The sequence below is a fragment of the Stegostoma tigrinum genome, chromosome 6, assembly GCF_030684315.1.
Source record: "Stegostoma tigrinum isolate sSteTig4 chromosome 6, sSteTig4.hap1, whole genome shotgun sequence".
Lineage (NCBI taxonomy): Eukaryota > Metazoa > Chordata > Chondrichthyes > Orectolobiformes > Stegostomatidae > Stegostoma > Stegostoma tigrinum.
The window spans coordinates 96,990,685-97,007,581 of NC_081359.1; the positions used below are offsets into that span (position 1 = coordinate 96,990,685).

General features: G+C 40.5%; 1 protein-coding gene across 1 annotated transcript in view; it reads right to left on the reverse strand.

Moving 5' to 3' along the window:
* The window catches only part of oca2 (oculocutaneous albinism II), a 468,272-nt gene that overhangs the window by 245,172 nt on the left and 206,203 nt on the right, over nt 1-16,897 (reverse strand). Inside the window, exons 11-13 of the mRNA XM_048532874.2 lie at nt 16,569-16,634; nt 9,626-9,682; nt 1,358-1,482 (exon numbers count right to left, since the gene is read on the reverse strand). Coding sequence (XP_048388831.2) covers nt 1,358-1,482; nt 9,626-9,682; nt 16,569-16,634 — 248 coding nt within the window. The remainder of the gene's footprint in view (nt 1-1,357; nt 1,483-9,625; nt 9,683-16,568; nt 16,635-16,897) is intronic.

Genomic DNA, 16,897 nt, shown 5'->3' on the forward strand with positions numbered 1-16,897 from the left:
GCCTAACCTGTCATCTATTTTCTCAGGGTCTGTGTCCATTTGCTCCTCGCCCATCCATGTACCTATCCAGATATATCTTAAAAGATGTTAATGTGTCTGCATTTACCACCTCCGCTGGCAACGCGTTCCAGGCACCCACCAACCTCTGCGTAAAGAACTTTCCACGCATGTCTACCTTAAACTTTCCTCCCCTCACTTTGAATTCATGACCCCTAGTAATTGAGTCCCCTACTCTGAGAAAAAGCTTCTTGCTATCCACCCTGTCTGTACCCCTCATGATTTTGTAGACCTCAATCAGGCCCCCCTCAATCTCTGTCTTTCTAATTAAAATAATCCTAATCTACTCAACCTCTCTTCATAGCTCACACCCTCCATACCAGTCAACATCCTGGTGAACCTCCTCTGCACCCTCTCCAAAGCATCCACATCCTTTTGGTAATGTGGCGACCAGGACTGTACACAGTATTCCAAATGTGGCCAAACCAAAGTCTTATACAACTGTAACATGACCTGCCAACACTTGTACTCTGTACCCCGTCCGATGAAGGAAAGCATGCCATATGCCTTTTTGACCACTCTATTGACCTGCGTTGCCACTTTCAGGGAACAATGGACCTGAACACCCAGATCTGTCTGTTCATCAATTTTCCCCAGGACTTTTCCATTTACTGTATAGTTCGCCCTTGGCCAAACCACCTTTAAGTAATTCAAAAACAAAAACCGAAATTGGCGGAAAAACTCAGCAGTCTGGCAACATCTGTGGAGAGGAGGAAGAGTTAATATATCGAGTCCAGTGACCTTCCTTCAGAACTGATTAGGCAGGGTGCAATAAATTTGGGACCTGAGCACCTTCTCCCATGTCCTTACCCCAACCCCCACAGACCAGGCCTTGTCATCACATGGGCATCTTCCACAAACAACCCATTGTCTGCCACTAATGGTTTCCCATTAGCAGTCATTGATTCTCCCTGGGCGACCTTTACCCATTCCTTTGTCTGCCCAACTGCTTTTCTCACTCTCTGGGCTCCATCTCTACCTATTGTTTATTCCCACTCCTCCCACCCCATCTTCATGTATACCAACCTCCTCCTAGTTCCAGTTTTGGAAAAGGATCACTGAACCTAAAATATTAACTCTGCTTTTACTCCACAGATGCTGCCAGACCTACTGATGATTGGTCAGCAATTTCTGCTTCTATTTCTGGTTTCCAACATCTGCAGCCCTTTGGATTTTTTTTTGTTTAACCTATTCAAACTCCAATTGACTCTTCCAATCCACACCCCCAACTGACCACCAGGAGAATGGAAAAATATTGCTACAATGGTGAAGATATTTCACCATAATACAGAACAAGTACCTTATGGTTACTGGTGTGAAGATAAGCATTGTAGTGACATTGTCCAAGAAAGCCGATAGAATGGCAGCAATAAGGCACAGAATGACAATCATGGCCCAGATTCTTCCTCTCGACAATTGGTAAGCCTGAAAAATAGCAAGATGTACCATTTATTTACAGCACTGCAGAACCATAAAAAGTTTGCAGTAGTCAATGTCCCTGTAACATGAAGTATTGTGAAGCATTGTATGTCATTGAAACATTTTTCAGAACATTTTTTCAGCGATATTGAAAATACACGGAAAGTCTGTCAGTTGCGATTTGTGAAACAACATATACACTTGTCTATTTTCTAAGGGTAGGATACAATGTGAATAACAATTTCTGTTTGAGTTTTACAAAAATTTTCATGTGATTTATGCAAGTTAAAACTACAGCAACAAACTGGCACTTTGGCACTTTCTGGATAAAATGTAAAACAACAGCACAAATGTACACCCAATGTCCAACAGAATGTAGGGCTGCATAATCAAGAGATAACAGCTGCTGTGTGATCTATAATGGCTTCTAATGTGAGGATACTATGGCTCTGAGATGTGTATTTTGTCCTGTTTGTGTTTTTAAGATAGATTGAGAGGTATTGGGCAGTCTACTCATAGCCACTAGAGTAAACTGTTTGAGAGGCCTTTTTTTAAAAAGTTGTAACAATAGAAGCAACCTGAATGGATGGGGCCAAGCTCTCTCGGAACCAGGATTTTTAGTCCTAGCTTTCTGCAATTGCTGGGGTCTTGAAGCTGGATGTGGAACTCTTATTCTTCTCTCTTTAACAACTAAGAGCTGAAGGCTCTCTTCCTGCTGCTAGAATTGCATGCAACACAATTTGTTTTACTGAATTTGTCTTTGTCAAGGATGTGTTTAAGGGATGTTACTATGTTGCAACAGTTACTGTTTAATAGTTAAATAATCTATTATTCAGTTAAGTTTTCCAATTGAGGTTAAGTTCATGCTAATTTCTTCTGTCTTTTGTTGTATTTAAGCTAAGTGGATGAATTTGTGTTTTCTTCATATCTGGTAGTTGATCAATCAAATTGTACCCAGAACACAACACCTGGCACTTGCTTTTAAGATAAGAATAAGTTAGGTTCTCGGCTAGCTTCTTTCCATAGATGAAGGTTTGGTTTGGCCCATAACACTAATTAGGTGCAATGTGCCTCACTGATACCAGATCTTACTGTCAAAGTTATGGTTGATTTACTAATTTTCTCCATTTTATTAATGTGTAAATGTGTCTGCCATTCGTGGTGAAATGGAGATATCCTGAGTATTCTAAATCACCAAAAAGCCACAAGTTTCAGAAAAACACAATATTCTTCTTTAACTTTTTCAGAGGATATGGGTATCATTGACTAGCCCATAACTTATTGCTTTTTCTTAATTGCCTTTGGACTGAGTAGCTCAACAGGCCATTTCACAGGGCACTTTAGAGTCAACCACATTGCTGTGGATCTGGAGTCAGATATAAGCCAGGCTGAGTAACAACAGCAAATTTCCTTTCCTTGAAAAGACTTTAGTGAACCTGGTGAATCTCCATGGCAACTGATGACAATTTCCTGGTCACTGAGATGAGCTTTATAGGTCCAGATTCATTATGAAATTTAAACTTCTTCAGCTTTCATGATGTAATTTGAAGTCAAATCCCCAGGGCACAATGTTGATCTCCAGGTTGATAAACATTACCAGCATCTCCCAAATGAACATGAATTACTTATGAAGCTTGCTGCGAAAATATAAGGCTTCTATTTAACAGAGTAGAGAACTTTTAAGTGACTAGATCTACACTAGTGTAACGCCGTGGAACTTCTATCCCCTAGAAAGGGAATCATGCGATCTGTAACGCTTACAATTCCAGCAGCAACTCGCAGGCAAAACCATTTCCAAGCTAGGCGCTCAGTGGGAAGGTTTATCTAATGTGGCGTACTGAGATAACCAGCTCCAACAAAATCTGGATCATTGTCCCAACTTGAAACTATTCTACGATGTCCTGAAACTTGTGGAAACTGTTTTTAGAATACTTTTGTTTTAATTAGTACATGTAAGTGAAATATGATTAAAAATTCAATTTTCCTTTTCTTTGGGCCATCCTTTTGATTTGTGGTAGAGACATTACAATCATAACATGTTCAGGTGAATATTTTCCTTGTAATAATTGTTAATTACTGGAAAGCATGATTTGGAATTCAATTAAAGCTAACGGCTGATAGCCACCCCATATTATTCCCAGGCCAAGCTTCCCAGACTTCAGTGCTAAATTCAATTATGTTTACTTACAGGTTTCAAGCCAAAGCATCCCCAATTGCAACATAATGCTTTATCAATGTCTCTGAGCAGCTTACGGATCATTTTGAAAGTTTGGAGAACTACTTTGATTATCTCTAACATGGTTAAGTAATAAAGCAGCCTGTAGCAGCCTACAGAAGGAGCTGGACAATATCCAGATTTCAGTTGACAAGTGGTCGGTGATATTCATATCATGTACAATGTCAGAAGGTTACATTTTTTACATAACGGTAGCTCAGCAACAGCATTTCCCCAGGCTTCAACGGCAAGAAAATTAGTGAGTGTTCTGTCATCAATACCTTAGCACTGACTAATAGGTCAACTGAACCAGCCACCTTAGCACCATGGAGACAAGAGCACAGCACTGTGGGGTAGCCTGGCTTCTCAGTTGACTCCCCAAAGCCTCAGAAACAACAAGACAAAAGTCAGGGATACAACAGAATACTCATCATTTCTCTGAATGAATGCAGCCACAACAGTACTCCGACACGTTTGCACCATCTAGGATGCAGCAATCGTCTCTACTAATTGCCTCTATTACCCACCCACCGCATACCTACTGCAGCAGGTATGACCAGCAGGATACACTACAGGAACCCACAAAAGTTCCCTGCAACAACACTTCCTGTGGTGTAAGTCTCTGAAAGGCTTAACACCAGGGAGTGTCTTAAACATCAGTGACAATGATAATGACGCCCTTTAGACATTCAATAACCGCTTAAGTCTCAAAAGGGAATGTCTTACCTTCTGTGTCTTCCCAATTGTGTCTGTAACAACGTCTATCATATTAACATAACATTGCATGTTAATAATAAACTACACCTTGTTTAAGATATTTTTATTCTGCCAAGTGACTTTCCTCCACCGCAACAGATTAAGCAGGTCCTGTGGAACCCCACCAGAAAACAGGGTTTTGGCAGCAAATCCACTAGATGCTGCTGTAGCATGGTGAGCAGTATTGAGGATTCATCCTATAATCACTGCCTCCAGCTACCACCCATGTAGCACAAGTAGACATGTCCCAGGGATACCATTCCCCACAAATTGCACATCAGTCTCACTCAGACATAAAGCTACATTCAATCATTCTCACTAAGTCAATATGCTGGAAGTCCCGACCACACAACATTGTCTGAATAGCATCACCACATGGGGTACAGCAGCTGAAGAATAGTAAAATGGACAATTAGACATGAATGAAAAAGTGCAGAATTCTCAACCATATCCTTTTCCTGAGAACATATCAGTATTTTAAAAATTTTGGTACTGCTTGCCAACTCTTAAAATATTGACCTGTACACAGTAGAATGAGCTAGAACGGACAATAAATGTAAAACTGCTGATAGACAAATCTAGTGTGCATTTTAATTTTTTATAGTTTGAAATTCTTGGCTAATCTACAGAATTCAATAAACTCTTTGACGTTTGTGTGAGAAATTCAATGCTGAGTGCAATAAAAGAATGAAATCATCAAGAATCCCTTCTCCTAATTATTAATCAATGATGCAGAGGTAAGTGTTTTGCTTCCAGTCATGTATCAGGCTAGGGCAGAAGCAGATTAGTCCCATGTACCCAATGTCATGACAAAGTAGCTTTTCAAACAATTAATTGTTGAGGCTACATTAGTGACAGCAATGGAACTGTGGCCATGATAAGAGGGAAAGTAAGTGGCTAGATTAAAAAAAAGCAGAAAAAATATTGCGCAGCAGTCTCAGGATAAAGACATTTTTCAGAAAATATGATAGAAATGGAATAGAAATTACATCAAGGTACATACAAAGCTTTTTTCTTATGTAAAAGTAAACAAATAGGCAATTTAGCCCCTCCAATGTGCTCTACCATTTAACAAGATCCTGGCTGATCTATTTGTGTTCCTGATTCTACATTGCTATTTACATCAGATAAACTTCCAAGTCCTTGCCTAAGAAGAATCTATCTACCAAAATAAAACAAAGAATTGCAGATACCAGAGATCTGAAATAAACCATAAGTGCTGGAGAAACGCAATAAGCCTGGCAGCATTCCTAGGGAGAAAAGCGGAATTAATGCTTCAACTCCAGTGACTCCTTCATCAATTGCTGGGCCTGCTGAGTTTCTCCAGCACTTGCGGTTTGTTTCAGATCTCCCAGAGTTCTAAAGTGTAAAGTCCTTTCAATGGAAACATTTCTCTTCACGTCAGTACTATGGAAGAACGCCCAACTGGATTCACAAGAGGAAACATCCTTTCTACGGCCATCTTGTCAACTGTACAGGATATTATACAGTTTAATCAAGTCACCTTCAGTCATTTAAATTCCAGTGGAAACGTGCCCAATGTGGCCCACCTCTTTCCATTAGGTATCCCATTAATTCCAGATATTAATCTCATAAAATTCCTGCAAACCACCTCAAACAAATTTACATCTTTCCCTAAATCAGGTGGGCGTATTGCAGATAACAAGGTGTAGAGCTGGATGAACACAGCAGGCCAAGCAGCATCAGAGGAGCAGGAAAGCTGACATTTCAGGTCTGGATCCTTCCAAGAAAGCTTGTGCAAAAAAAATCATACACAAAAGTATACACCCCAGAGGGAAACCATTCAATCCATTTTGCTTGCACCAGCACTTTGAAAGAACTATCTAATTAGACCAACTCCTCTGCTCTTTTCCCTATCACCCAGAATTTATTGTCTTTTCAAGTTGACGTTCAATTTCCTTTTGGAAGTTGCTTTGATTTTCACGTGGTACATTCCAGATCACAATAACCTCACTGCATAAAAAAAATTCTCATCTCCCCCAGTGAATCTTATATAAATTATGTTAACTCTGTTTCCTTTGGTTACTGACACTGTTGGTAGTAGAAACAGTTTCTCCTTATTTACAATATCAAGACCCTTCAAACTTTTGAGCACCTATTGACTCAAGAGAATTGAACCTGGGAATTGTTAAACTGTCAGTGTGAATTAAGAGGTCACCATAAATGCAGAACGCAAGATTATCAATCCTTTTCCTCCCTGGGATAGAGACAGTATCTTGATCAATATCCTGCTTGTATATATTGAACGCCCTTTCAATCACAGATGTTTGGGCATAGTTGAATCTTTCAAGGAGTCATGAGCCAGGCTTGGCATTCTAACAGCAAGTACAGTAATTGGCAAAGACAATACTAATTTCATTTTCGCTCCGTCATCAGGCAAAGTACTACCAAACATCTCTTTTCAATATTCAGCTAATTCTACATGTAAAAACATCCCTTCCAAAAATTTTACCGTATGATTTTCTCTCCCTCTCCAGCTAATTTAAATTTTAATGAATTTACCATGCAGCACAACTATCCATTTGCATTTCAAAATGCAATTTTGAAAGCGTGCATTTAATTCAATTTATGTTCTGCCATCAGTGATAGAGTCTGGATTCTTCAATGGCCAACATTAATTTGCAAACATTAAGTCACAAGAACCAAATAGCATAAATTATTCCTGAGTGAAAGGAAAATGATACTAATGATTGAAAGGGACTTTTCAATTTCTACTCCAATAGCACCGTTTGCATTGGATTGATTCCGATGAGTCATTTCAAAATTTTACATTTGTCCCGACTGTTCATCTCCTGTTTGTTTTTTGGAACTGAAGGTGACCGGAAAATGATGGTTTTATGCTGTTGGCAAAGGAGGAAGAGGACAGAGTGGAATAGATGGTGAGGACATCCAGAGCAACAGACAAGGGAGTGCTTATGGCAGTACAGGAGTGATATAGTTGCAAGCTATATGCTAAGGGTAAGTGTGAATAGTTGAAAATAGTTCAGCTTTGCTGAGAACACACCCATGCAAACAAGACATTGAGTTGGGGAAGGGCTGTGGGGGCTAAACTACATTCTAGGAAGTCATTGAACTTAGTGCTGAGTCCTGAAGGCTGAAGCACAAACGTTCCAGCCTGCAGGACTCAACACTTCAGAAATCAGCAACTTCAAAGCATAAACATTGTCTACTTTTTCAACTCATCCCTTCCCCACAGCCCCCAGTGAATTTTCCCAGCATTTTCTGTCTCTATTTTAGATCTCCAGCATCTGCTGTACTTTGTTTTTATGCAAACATATCAAGTTGGAATGAAGCTCAATGTGTATCCTATCTGGCTTTTAAGACTGAATTCCTCAGCAGAATCTTGAAGCGAAGTATAACATAAAAGAGCAGTGCACACATCAGTGAGATTTCAGAAGGTGCTTTAGGTATCTATATCTAATGACTGGTGGAGTCTACCCTAAGGAGATAAGACATTCAGAAAAAAACAAACATCTGAAACCGCAATGATAGTGAGGACTGATATTTGATGCTAATAGCATGTTTATTTTCCATGAGAACAGAGAATAACGTGTGGATATGTAAGCACAATAGAATGTTTATTCATGCATATTAATATGCTACAAGTAATAAATTAGAATAATCTTCCACAGGTAACCAAACACATTTTAGTTTTCTTTTGCAAATATTCAGGTCCACGAGAGTATGTTATTATCACTCTCTAATTGTGCCACCCTAATAGCCAATTGTTGCAGTAAAGATTGTCTAAATCAACTGTATTTATTTTATGAGCTTTTGTGGAAACATTACCGTATTAGTAAACAAAGGCTACCATGGAAGGTTGTTCTTTTAAGAACTGATTTCCATTTTTTTGGCTAGACACTAACTCATGAAGTGAACAAGAAGACAGGTTTCCCATTGGAAAACTGAGAAGAGGAGGCTTCCCAAAGATCCCAATTAACTGAACAGAAGAATTTGACTTTTAGCCTCTGCTTTCCAACTGCACAGTAACTTAAAGGCAGGGAGGTTTCTGGGAGCAGAGAGGCATCTGGAGACATGGGGCTAGGTACTTGGGGGTGGTGTGGCAGGGGAGATAAAATTCTAGGGCTCTGGGTCATCAAGAAATCACAGCGGCAGGGAGGCAGAAAGTCGGGATCCACATCAAAGAAGGATCATGGAGGCTAGAGCAGAGGGTGATGGCGGAATGGGCCTGACAACTGTCAGAATTGTCAGGGTAGGGAGGTCAGGAAGGGCCTGGTGTCAGATTTAAACAGAAAGCCTCAGAAGAGATTAGAAGGTGACAAGGAGCTTGACAGAGGTTGGCAAGGTTGTGAGCAGATTGTAAGGTTTGCAGAGATCATAAGAGTTATGAGGGTAGATGTAACTGCTGTTGTGGGGGAGGGTATCAGGGGCATTTGGTGAGTCAGATTGGTGTTGGGGTTGGAGATCTGGTCTGGTTGGTGGAAGGGCAGGGGAGGGGCAGTGGTTGGTGAAGCAGATAAATTGGAAAGGCGCTTATCTTGAGGAACAAGCAATCCTTGCCTCCCTTTAACTGACAGATTTTCTGAGGCCTGGAAAGTTCTGCGGCTGGCCAAGGTTAATTTTATATGTACGTATTAATTATATATATGCTATCTTCTCCCCCTCAATGGGAGTAGATCTAATGTGAGGGAGGAGGGCATATTTTCTAGTCAAACTGTTCAGCGATATTATCACACACCTCTAAAGCAGGTGGGACTTGAACTGGGATCTCCCTGTCCAGGGGTTGTGACACGACCACTGTGACATAACAGCTCTCCAAGGTTAACTTTAAAATAATGGTTTCATATGAGGAACGCAAATTCATTACAAGATTTCAATTGCCAATTGCCTTGCGAGAGAGGATTTATTGTCAATACAACTGATCTATCTTGTTGAAATCAGAAGTGGACATGTTAGAGGGACTTTGGAAGCAGAATTCAGATGTTTAACTTTTCAACGTTCCACTCCAACTCATTACTCCGTGGGGTTGAGGGGCATCAGAAGGGAGACTTAAGATTCCTCTCTTTGTTTCTCTATTTGTGTTCATTAATTCCCCAAGAAAAGAAAGCTCAAGCTAACTAATGAAACAGAAAGCCCACAGACTATTTCACAGCTTTTCATATCAGAACTGCAGGAAATAATATTTGTTCCACTCACCTTGACAGCACAGTAATCGAAAAAGCCAGTTTCTGAAAATATTGCCACCAAAATCATCTTTAAAAAAAAGCACAATGAATAAAAGAACATTGGTTTCATCATTTGTCTTTCGATTCTACATTTTTAACACATATTTCTTGCAATTTTTCTTTGAAGTCATTTTTTCCCTAATTTGTAGAGCACTGACCAGAAAGGTACAGGTGCAGAAAATGGAAGCTAAAAATAACTGAGAGACAGCCAGAATGTTTTTTAATACACCAGCTTATGGACAGTAATCTCATCTGTCTGATTTTAACTAACAGTAGCTCTTATACTGTGTTTGAAGATAGACAGGCAAAGTGACCTGCACACTATTCCATCTAAATGTGAAATGCAGAAATCACTCTGTGCTCAGTACATTGATATAAAATCATTTTGGCTGAGGTTTCTCATTTCTGCACTCACCAGCTTATGATTTTCCTTTCAATTAAGATAGGTGGGCATGAATCGAGGGCTGCTGGTGGCAGAAGGTAAGAATCTAAATCCCTTCAGCTTTAAAAGGGATGCTAGCATGTATTATGAGATAAAACAGCATGTTAAAAAATTGTATGGAAAATAACTTTAACTTGTTGCCAGCACTTTTTTGTTTAACCCGAACCTTAATCTTAATTTATCTGGACAAATGCCAAATTTGAAACAATCTCAATAATGGTGACACCGCACAAAAGGGTGCTGATTGATTGGTAAAATTTATTGACTGGCCCAGGTTGGACTAAGTATCAAGAACCATATGCTCTCTGGGCCCCTGGGTGATTGGAAAAGACACAAAGCTGTTTTGTTTATTCCTCTAGTTTGCAGTGAAAGGCCCCTGCAGATGAATGTACATTGCTTTCAGCAATCTCAAACAAGTCATATTCCAATCTTGAATGGATAACTTGAATTGGTTGTTAATCTAGGTATGAGCCCATTCAGGATTTTTCAGCAAGTGCTGCCCAACCATAAAATCACTTTCAACAGAAGACATTTTTATTGTGTTTTGTAAGCATGACTGATACAGCACAGTCTTCCCTCCAACACTGCCTATGACTGAAAGGACTGCTGTTTTATTCTATCAGCCAATCTTTGGGAATTACAGCTTATATACCTGGCATCACATTGGCACTGACATTCACACACAATATTGCTTAGTTGCACAGTGAGTGGACTATCTTTCTAGATTGGCAGCATCCTGCTCGTGGGAATAGCATTTGCAGCCATGGCATAGTTATGGCATGAAATAGAAAGTAACTTTGTCCAAAGGCATCGAACATTAATTTGCCAATACTTGGTTTATGGTCAGTATTATGTTTAATTTTTACTTTTCTTCCCTTGCATATTTAGGCCCTGTATGTTAGCATCAGCTGTGGTTGACTTATCATAGGCAATTTGGCTGCACCATCAGAAAAGTCATGGGGTCAAGCTCCAAGACTGAGACTTTAGTGCATTACTGAGGGGTTGCTGAAATTAAAAATAACATTCATCAGATGAGACATCAAACCTCAAATCATTCGGAAACATATTTAGTTTTAAGCTGGCAAACTAGCGAAGGATAGGTAAAATAATGATGGATAACGAGACTATAGCTAAGATATTTAATATTCCCATTATCTATACAAATGGCAAAACAAAGCTTTTACAATCAATATAAGATAACAAGGTGTAAAGCTGGGCAAACACAGCAGGCAAAGCAGCATCAGAGAAGCAGGAAAGCTGACATTTTGGTCAAGACCCTTCTTAAGAAATGCTTTTCCAGCTCCTCTGATGCTGCTTGGCCTGCTGTGCTCATCCAGCTCTACACCATGTTATCTCAGATTCTCCAGCATCGGCAGTTGCTACTACCTCTTTTACGATTAATTGTTATTCTGCAACGGCAGTGTTACTCTGGCATGGAAAAGCAACATCCCTGTGTTCATTGATAATGGGAACTGCAGATGCTGTAGAATCCAAGATAACAAAGTGTGGAGCTGGATGAACACAGCAGGCCAAGCAGCATCTTAGGAGCACAAAAGCTGACGTTTCGGGCCTAGACCCTTCATCAGAGAGGGGGATGGGGAGAGGGTTCTGAAATAAATAGGGAGTGAGGAGGAGGCGGACCGAAGATGGAGAGAAAAGAAGATAGGTAGAGAGGAGAGTATAGGTGAGGAAGTAGGGAGGGGATAGGTCAGTCCAGGGAAGACGGACAGGTCAAGGAGGCGGGATGAGGTGGTAGGTAGGAAATGGAGGTGCGGCTTGAGGTGGGAGGAAGGGGTGGGTGAGAGGAAGAACAGGTTAGGGAAGCAGAGACAGGCTGGGCTGGTTTTGGGATGCAGTGGGGGGCGGGGAAGAGCTGGGCTGGTTTTGTGATGCAGTGGGGGGAGGGGACGAGCTGGGCTGGTTTTGGAATGCAGTGGGGGGAGGGGACGTGCTGGGCTGGTTTTGGAATGCAGTGGGGGGAGGGGTCGAGCTGGGCTGGTTTTGAGATGCAGTGGGGGGAGGGGACGAGCTGGGCTGGTTTTGGAATGCAGTGGGGGGAGGGGTCGAGCTGGGCTGGTTTTGGGATGCAGTGGGGGGAGGGGACGAGCTGGGCTGGTTTTGGGATGCAGTGGGGGGAGGAGTCGAGCTGGGCTGGTTTTGGGATGCAGTGGGGGAAGGGGAGATCCCTATGTTCATTATCAGTTACTTCCACAGACAACAACCAGTCAAACACCCAACTAGAAGAACAAAGGGGCACAGCCTTGTACTTAGATTGAAACCCTTCAAAGCTAATGCCAGGGTACTTTCATGTAATGTGGAAGTCTGGAAATCTCTCACCTAAAGATCATTTAGAGTAGGTCAATTGAAAATTTCAAAACTGAGATTGATAGATTTTTGTTAGATAAAGGCATTAAAGGTATGGAAGAAAGTGGAGTGATAGAATTAAGATGCTGCTTAGCCCTGATTTAACTGAGTGATCGAACAGGCCAAATGTCCTACCAATAATCCTATATTTCTATCGTAATGAAAAACTGGATTGCTAAACGTGGAACATACATGTTTTACAGTGAGGCATCTTAAGTTAGTGCCAAGGTTGTAATACTTACATAAAATGAGGTTCATTTCGAAAAACATTATTTGTGAATGAATATTCTAAATATCCAAGAAGGGCTAATATGTTGAAGAAAGCATTTGCAGAAGATTCAATTTCGAAGTCAGTATGATGAATGCTACAATTTCCTGTTCCAATTACACTAATCTTGTTTAAGATGACAAATGATCCATTAATATGACAGCTTGCTGCAGCTTTGTAAACAGACTGGGTAATACGACTTAAGTATTCTTTTCGACACATTGCTGCGGATTTTACAGTTACAATGATGGAAAAATTGTAAATGTTCACCATCATTCCAACAGTGAAACTTTAAGCAATTTCTGAAATTTGCACTTAAGTGCAGAGAGTGGAAATCCAGATGTGTTGGTTTGTAATTCCTGTTTCTCCACACGTTATTATCAATGCCTTTGCAGATCAAATCGGTTAAAAATCGTTCAATTGACTCAAAATTCCACTTTGACACAATTATTCTCTTCATTAGATCTTTCATGTCTAGAAAAACTTGTATCTTATTGAATGAATTGCAACTGTGCTCCTAACAGTGTGCATAATTATTATTGCAGAGTTGCTCTGGTCCTGAAAAACTGATTTTGTACCTGTAGAATTTCAATTGTTACCATTAAGATCAAAGAAACTTTTTTTAAATGATCAAGAATATTTTTAAAAGCTCTCTTTTGATGTTTCAGCATTTAAGTTAATCCCATGTGTAAATCCCAATCTTGAACCTGGTGGCCATAAAGTTTTTATAAAAACTTTGTGAAGGATAATGAATGGCCTTTCTGCTTTTCCATCTGTTAACATTCTTCAGTGTGACTGGCTGTTTACCCTGCTCAATGGGATCATGGCTGCAGAATTGCTTTGCCACTGGTTGCACAATCTGACATTTAATATTTAACTAAGTTGGATGGTTATACTTTTGATAATTGACTGGAACAAGTCAGTTTTCTTTAATTGACATTTCATTAAGTGGTTGAATTACCAACCAATCTTTATCCACAAAGGAGACACAAAATGTGCATATTAGTTATCTTGCTTACAGGTCTTCAGCCTGAGGTAAGTTGTAAAATGAGAGAATTGAATCTACAGCCAGTGCTCTGGACTTGGGCTAATAAAATAGCAATGGGCTTGTAAATAGCTGAGTAGGACTGGCACAGTGAACTATTCCAAGATGTTCCACTGGAGCATGTTATAATCTGTTTGTGTTTTATTAAACAAATGTTTCAAAACAAGCCTCCACTCATATTGAATTTTCAGGAAATTACTGTCAAGTGAGGTATGGTGAAGTTAATTTCTTTAGCAACCAACCTTTGCTCTTCCATGGACATAAACCCTAATTACTGTAGGTCCCTTTGTGCTTTTACAGTGAAAAAGGTGAACTTGCGTAAGTGCCCTTAGACTTTTATTTTAAGGAAGGAAGGAACCCACTTAAAATAACAGCTCTGTTCTAAGAAATGAACCAAAACATTTCCAACAAATGTGCTAAAGCATTTGGTGCGAGCACTGCACAAAAGTAATGGTAGTTTTTATTCATTTAACATCTTTAATGTGAGAGAAAGGCAACATACTCCTTTGCAAAGCCCTAACAGGAGAAACTTGGCTCGGAGCCACATGGAGATATTCTAAGTCAGGTGCACAATAACTTGCTCAAAGGTAATGAGAACTGCAGGTGCTGGAGAATCCAAGATAACAAAGTGTGAAGCTGGATGAACACAGCAGGCCAAGCAGCATCTCAGGGTGATCCTGAGATGCTGCTTGGCCTGCTGTGTTCATCCTGCTTCAAACTTTGCTAACCTGCTCAAAGGAGTGGGTTTAGGGAGTGACTTAAAGAAAGAAAGTGAGGCAGAGAGGCCAGACTTTATAACCGGAACAGTTGAATTCAGGGTGATGAAGAGGCCACATTTTGCAGAACGCAGCGCCCCCATACCATATTAAAGCTGAAAGTGGTTACAGAGATAGGCATAGGTGAGGTTACGGGAGGATTTGAGCTCAAAGAGGAGAATATTAAAACTGAAGTGTTGATAACAATCAGGTGTTAGTATAAATCAACAAGCACGGGTATAATTTGCAAACTCTTGGTGTCAAGACCTGATGGGGTGGGTCCTTGGATTTGCGGAGGCTGTGCATGGTGGGAATGTCTAGAATAGAAATCCAGACTGCCAGGCTCATGTTCTGGTGATTTGCGTCACAGTTGATGAAACTTTAATTCAGTCAGAAATTTGGAATTAAAAGCTAATCTAATGATGACGTTGTAACCACTGTTGATAGTTGTAACTCCCCATGTGGTTCATGAGTATCCTTTTGAAAAGGAAATCTGCCATTCTTACCTGGTCTGGCCAACATGTGACTCCAGACCTACTACAATGTGGTTGTCTCTTAACTGTCCACTGAAATGGTCTAGCAAGCCATTCAGTTTCAAGGCATTAAATCTCCATATCCCACGAATGATTCAAAACACAAAAAGTAGCCATCCATCAGTCTTTAGTTGAATTTGACTACAACTAGAAGAATTAAGTGCTACACCAAAAGAATATTTCTCTCCTTATTGTGACTGGTTTTATATTCCAGAAAGGCAGTTAGTGAAAAATAGTATCAGAGCCAATCCTTACTGAATTGTATATTTATTTACAGAATGAAAGTTTGCAAGCATCCACCTCCAAACTTAACCCAACACTTTGAATAAATGCCTCTGTGTATGCGAAACCTCAACTAATGCCCACCACCAACACAGGATTAAACATGTGTCAGGGCGGCACGGTGGATCAGTGGTTAGCACTGCTGCCTCACAACACCAGGGAGCCACGTTCAATTCCACCCTGGGAAACTGTGTATGGAGTTTGCATATTCTCCCTGTGTCCATGTGGGTTCCATCCTGGAACTCCGGTTCCCTCCCTACAGTCCAAGGATGTGCAGGTTAGGTGGATCAGCCATGCTAAATTGCCCATTATGTCCACAGATGTGCAGGCTATGTGGGTTAGCTATGGGAAATCAGGGGTTATAGGAACAGGTTAGGGGGAGAGGGTCTGGGTGGGATGGTCTTTGGAGGGTCAGTGTAGGCTTAATGAGCTGAATGGCCTGTTTCCATGCTGTAGGGATTCTATTGGGGCAGCACGGTGGTTTATAGTGCCACAGACCCAGGTTCGATTCCACCCTTTGGTGACTGTCTGTGTGGAGTTTGCACATTCTCCATGTGTCTGCGTGGATTTCCTCCCGGAACTCCAGTTTCCTCCCACAGTCCAAAGATGCGCAGGCTAGGTGGGTTAACCTTACTGAACTGGCCACGCTAAATTGCCCATAGTGTTCAGGGGTGTATAGATTAGGTGGGCTATAGAAGATGATCAGGGTGGGATGCTGTGAGGGTGTGCACTTGCTGGGCTGAAGGGCCTGTTTCCACATGATAGGAATTCTATAAAATGAAAAATACATCTAAAAGATAATAAAGATAATAAAAATAATAAATGAAAGGGGAGGATGAACAGAAGTGGCTCAAACGCTGGAGGAGTGCTGGATTGTTATAATGAGCATCAGAACTCAAAGCGTTGTGCTCTGAACATTCAGATGCTGCCTGTTTTCAATGTAAGTAAAATGCTCTGCAACACCCGCAAACTCACATCTCACTTTCTGCAAGTGAAGCACAGGACTTTGCAAACTCTGGTGTTACTCAACCAAAACAAATCAATTTCTGACACCAATGTTTTACATGGGCATTGAAATGTTTTGCAAAGCTGGCAGACGGCGAGATTAAAATTAAGCATTAAAGTCTGCTCCACAGTTAAACTGCTTGAAAGAGATAACACTTTAAAAGAGAGAAAACTATGTATGCATGAATAAAATAACCCCAGTTAAAATGACTTTAATTACCATTCCAAACAGTAATGCCAGTGTTTCGTAGTCAATCCACTCCACAACTGTAACCATGCTTGGTCTCTGCAATCAAAAATATAACATTCACAGTTAACACCATGGATCTAGTTAAACAGTTTAATTGTAGTATGGGCTGTACTTTCTTCTGTTATCCCATTCTTTTCAGATGCAAGTCAACCTTCACATTTTTCCGTTATTAAACACCAAAATAAAAGGCATACTTTGTTAAAACTAAATCAAGCTTGTTGGATAAATTAGTCACTTTCTGACAGAGGCTGTGTTAGTATTGAGAAGTGAAAAGATGGCAGATATCCATCAAAATATTG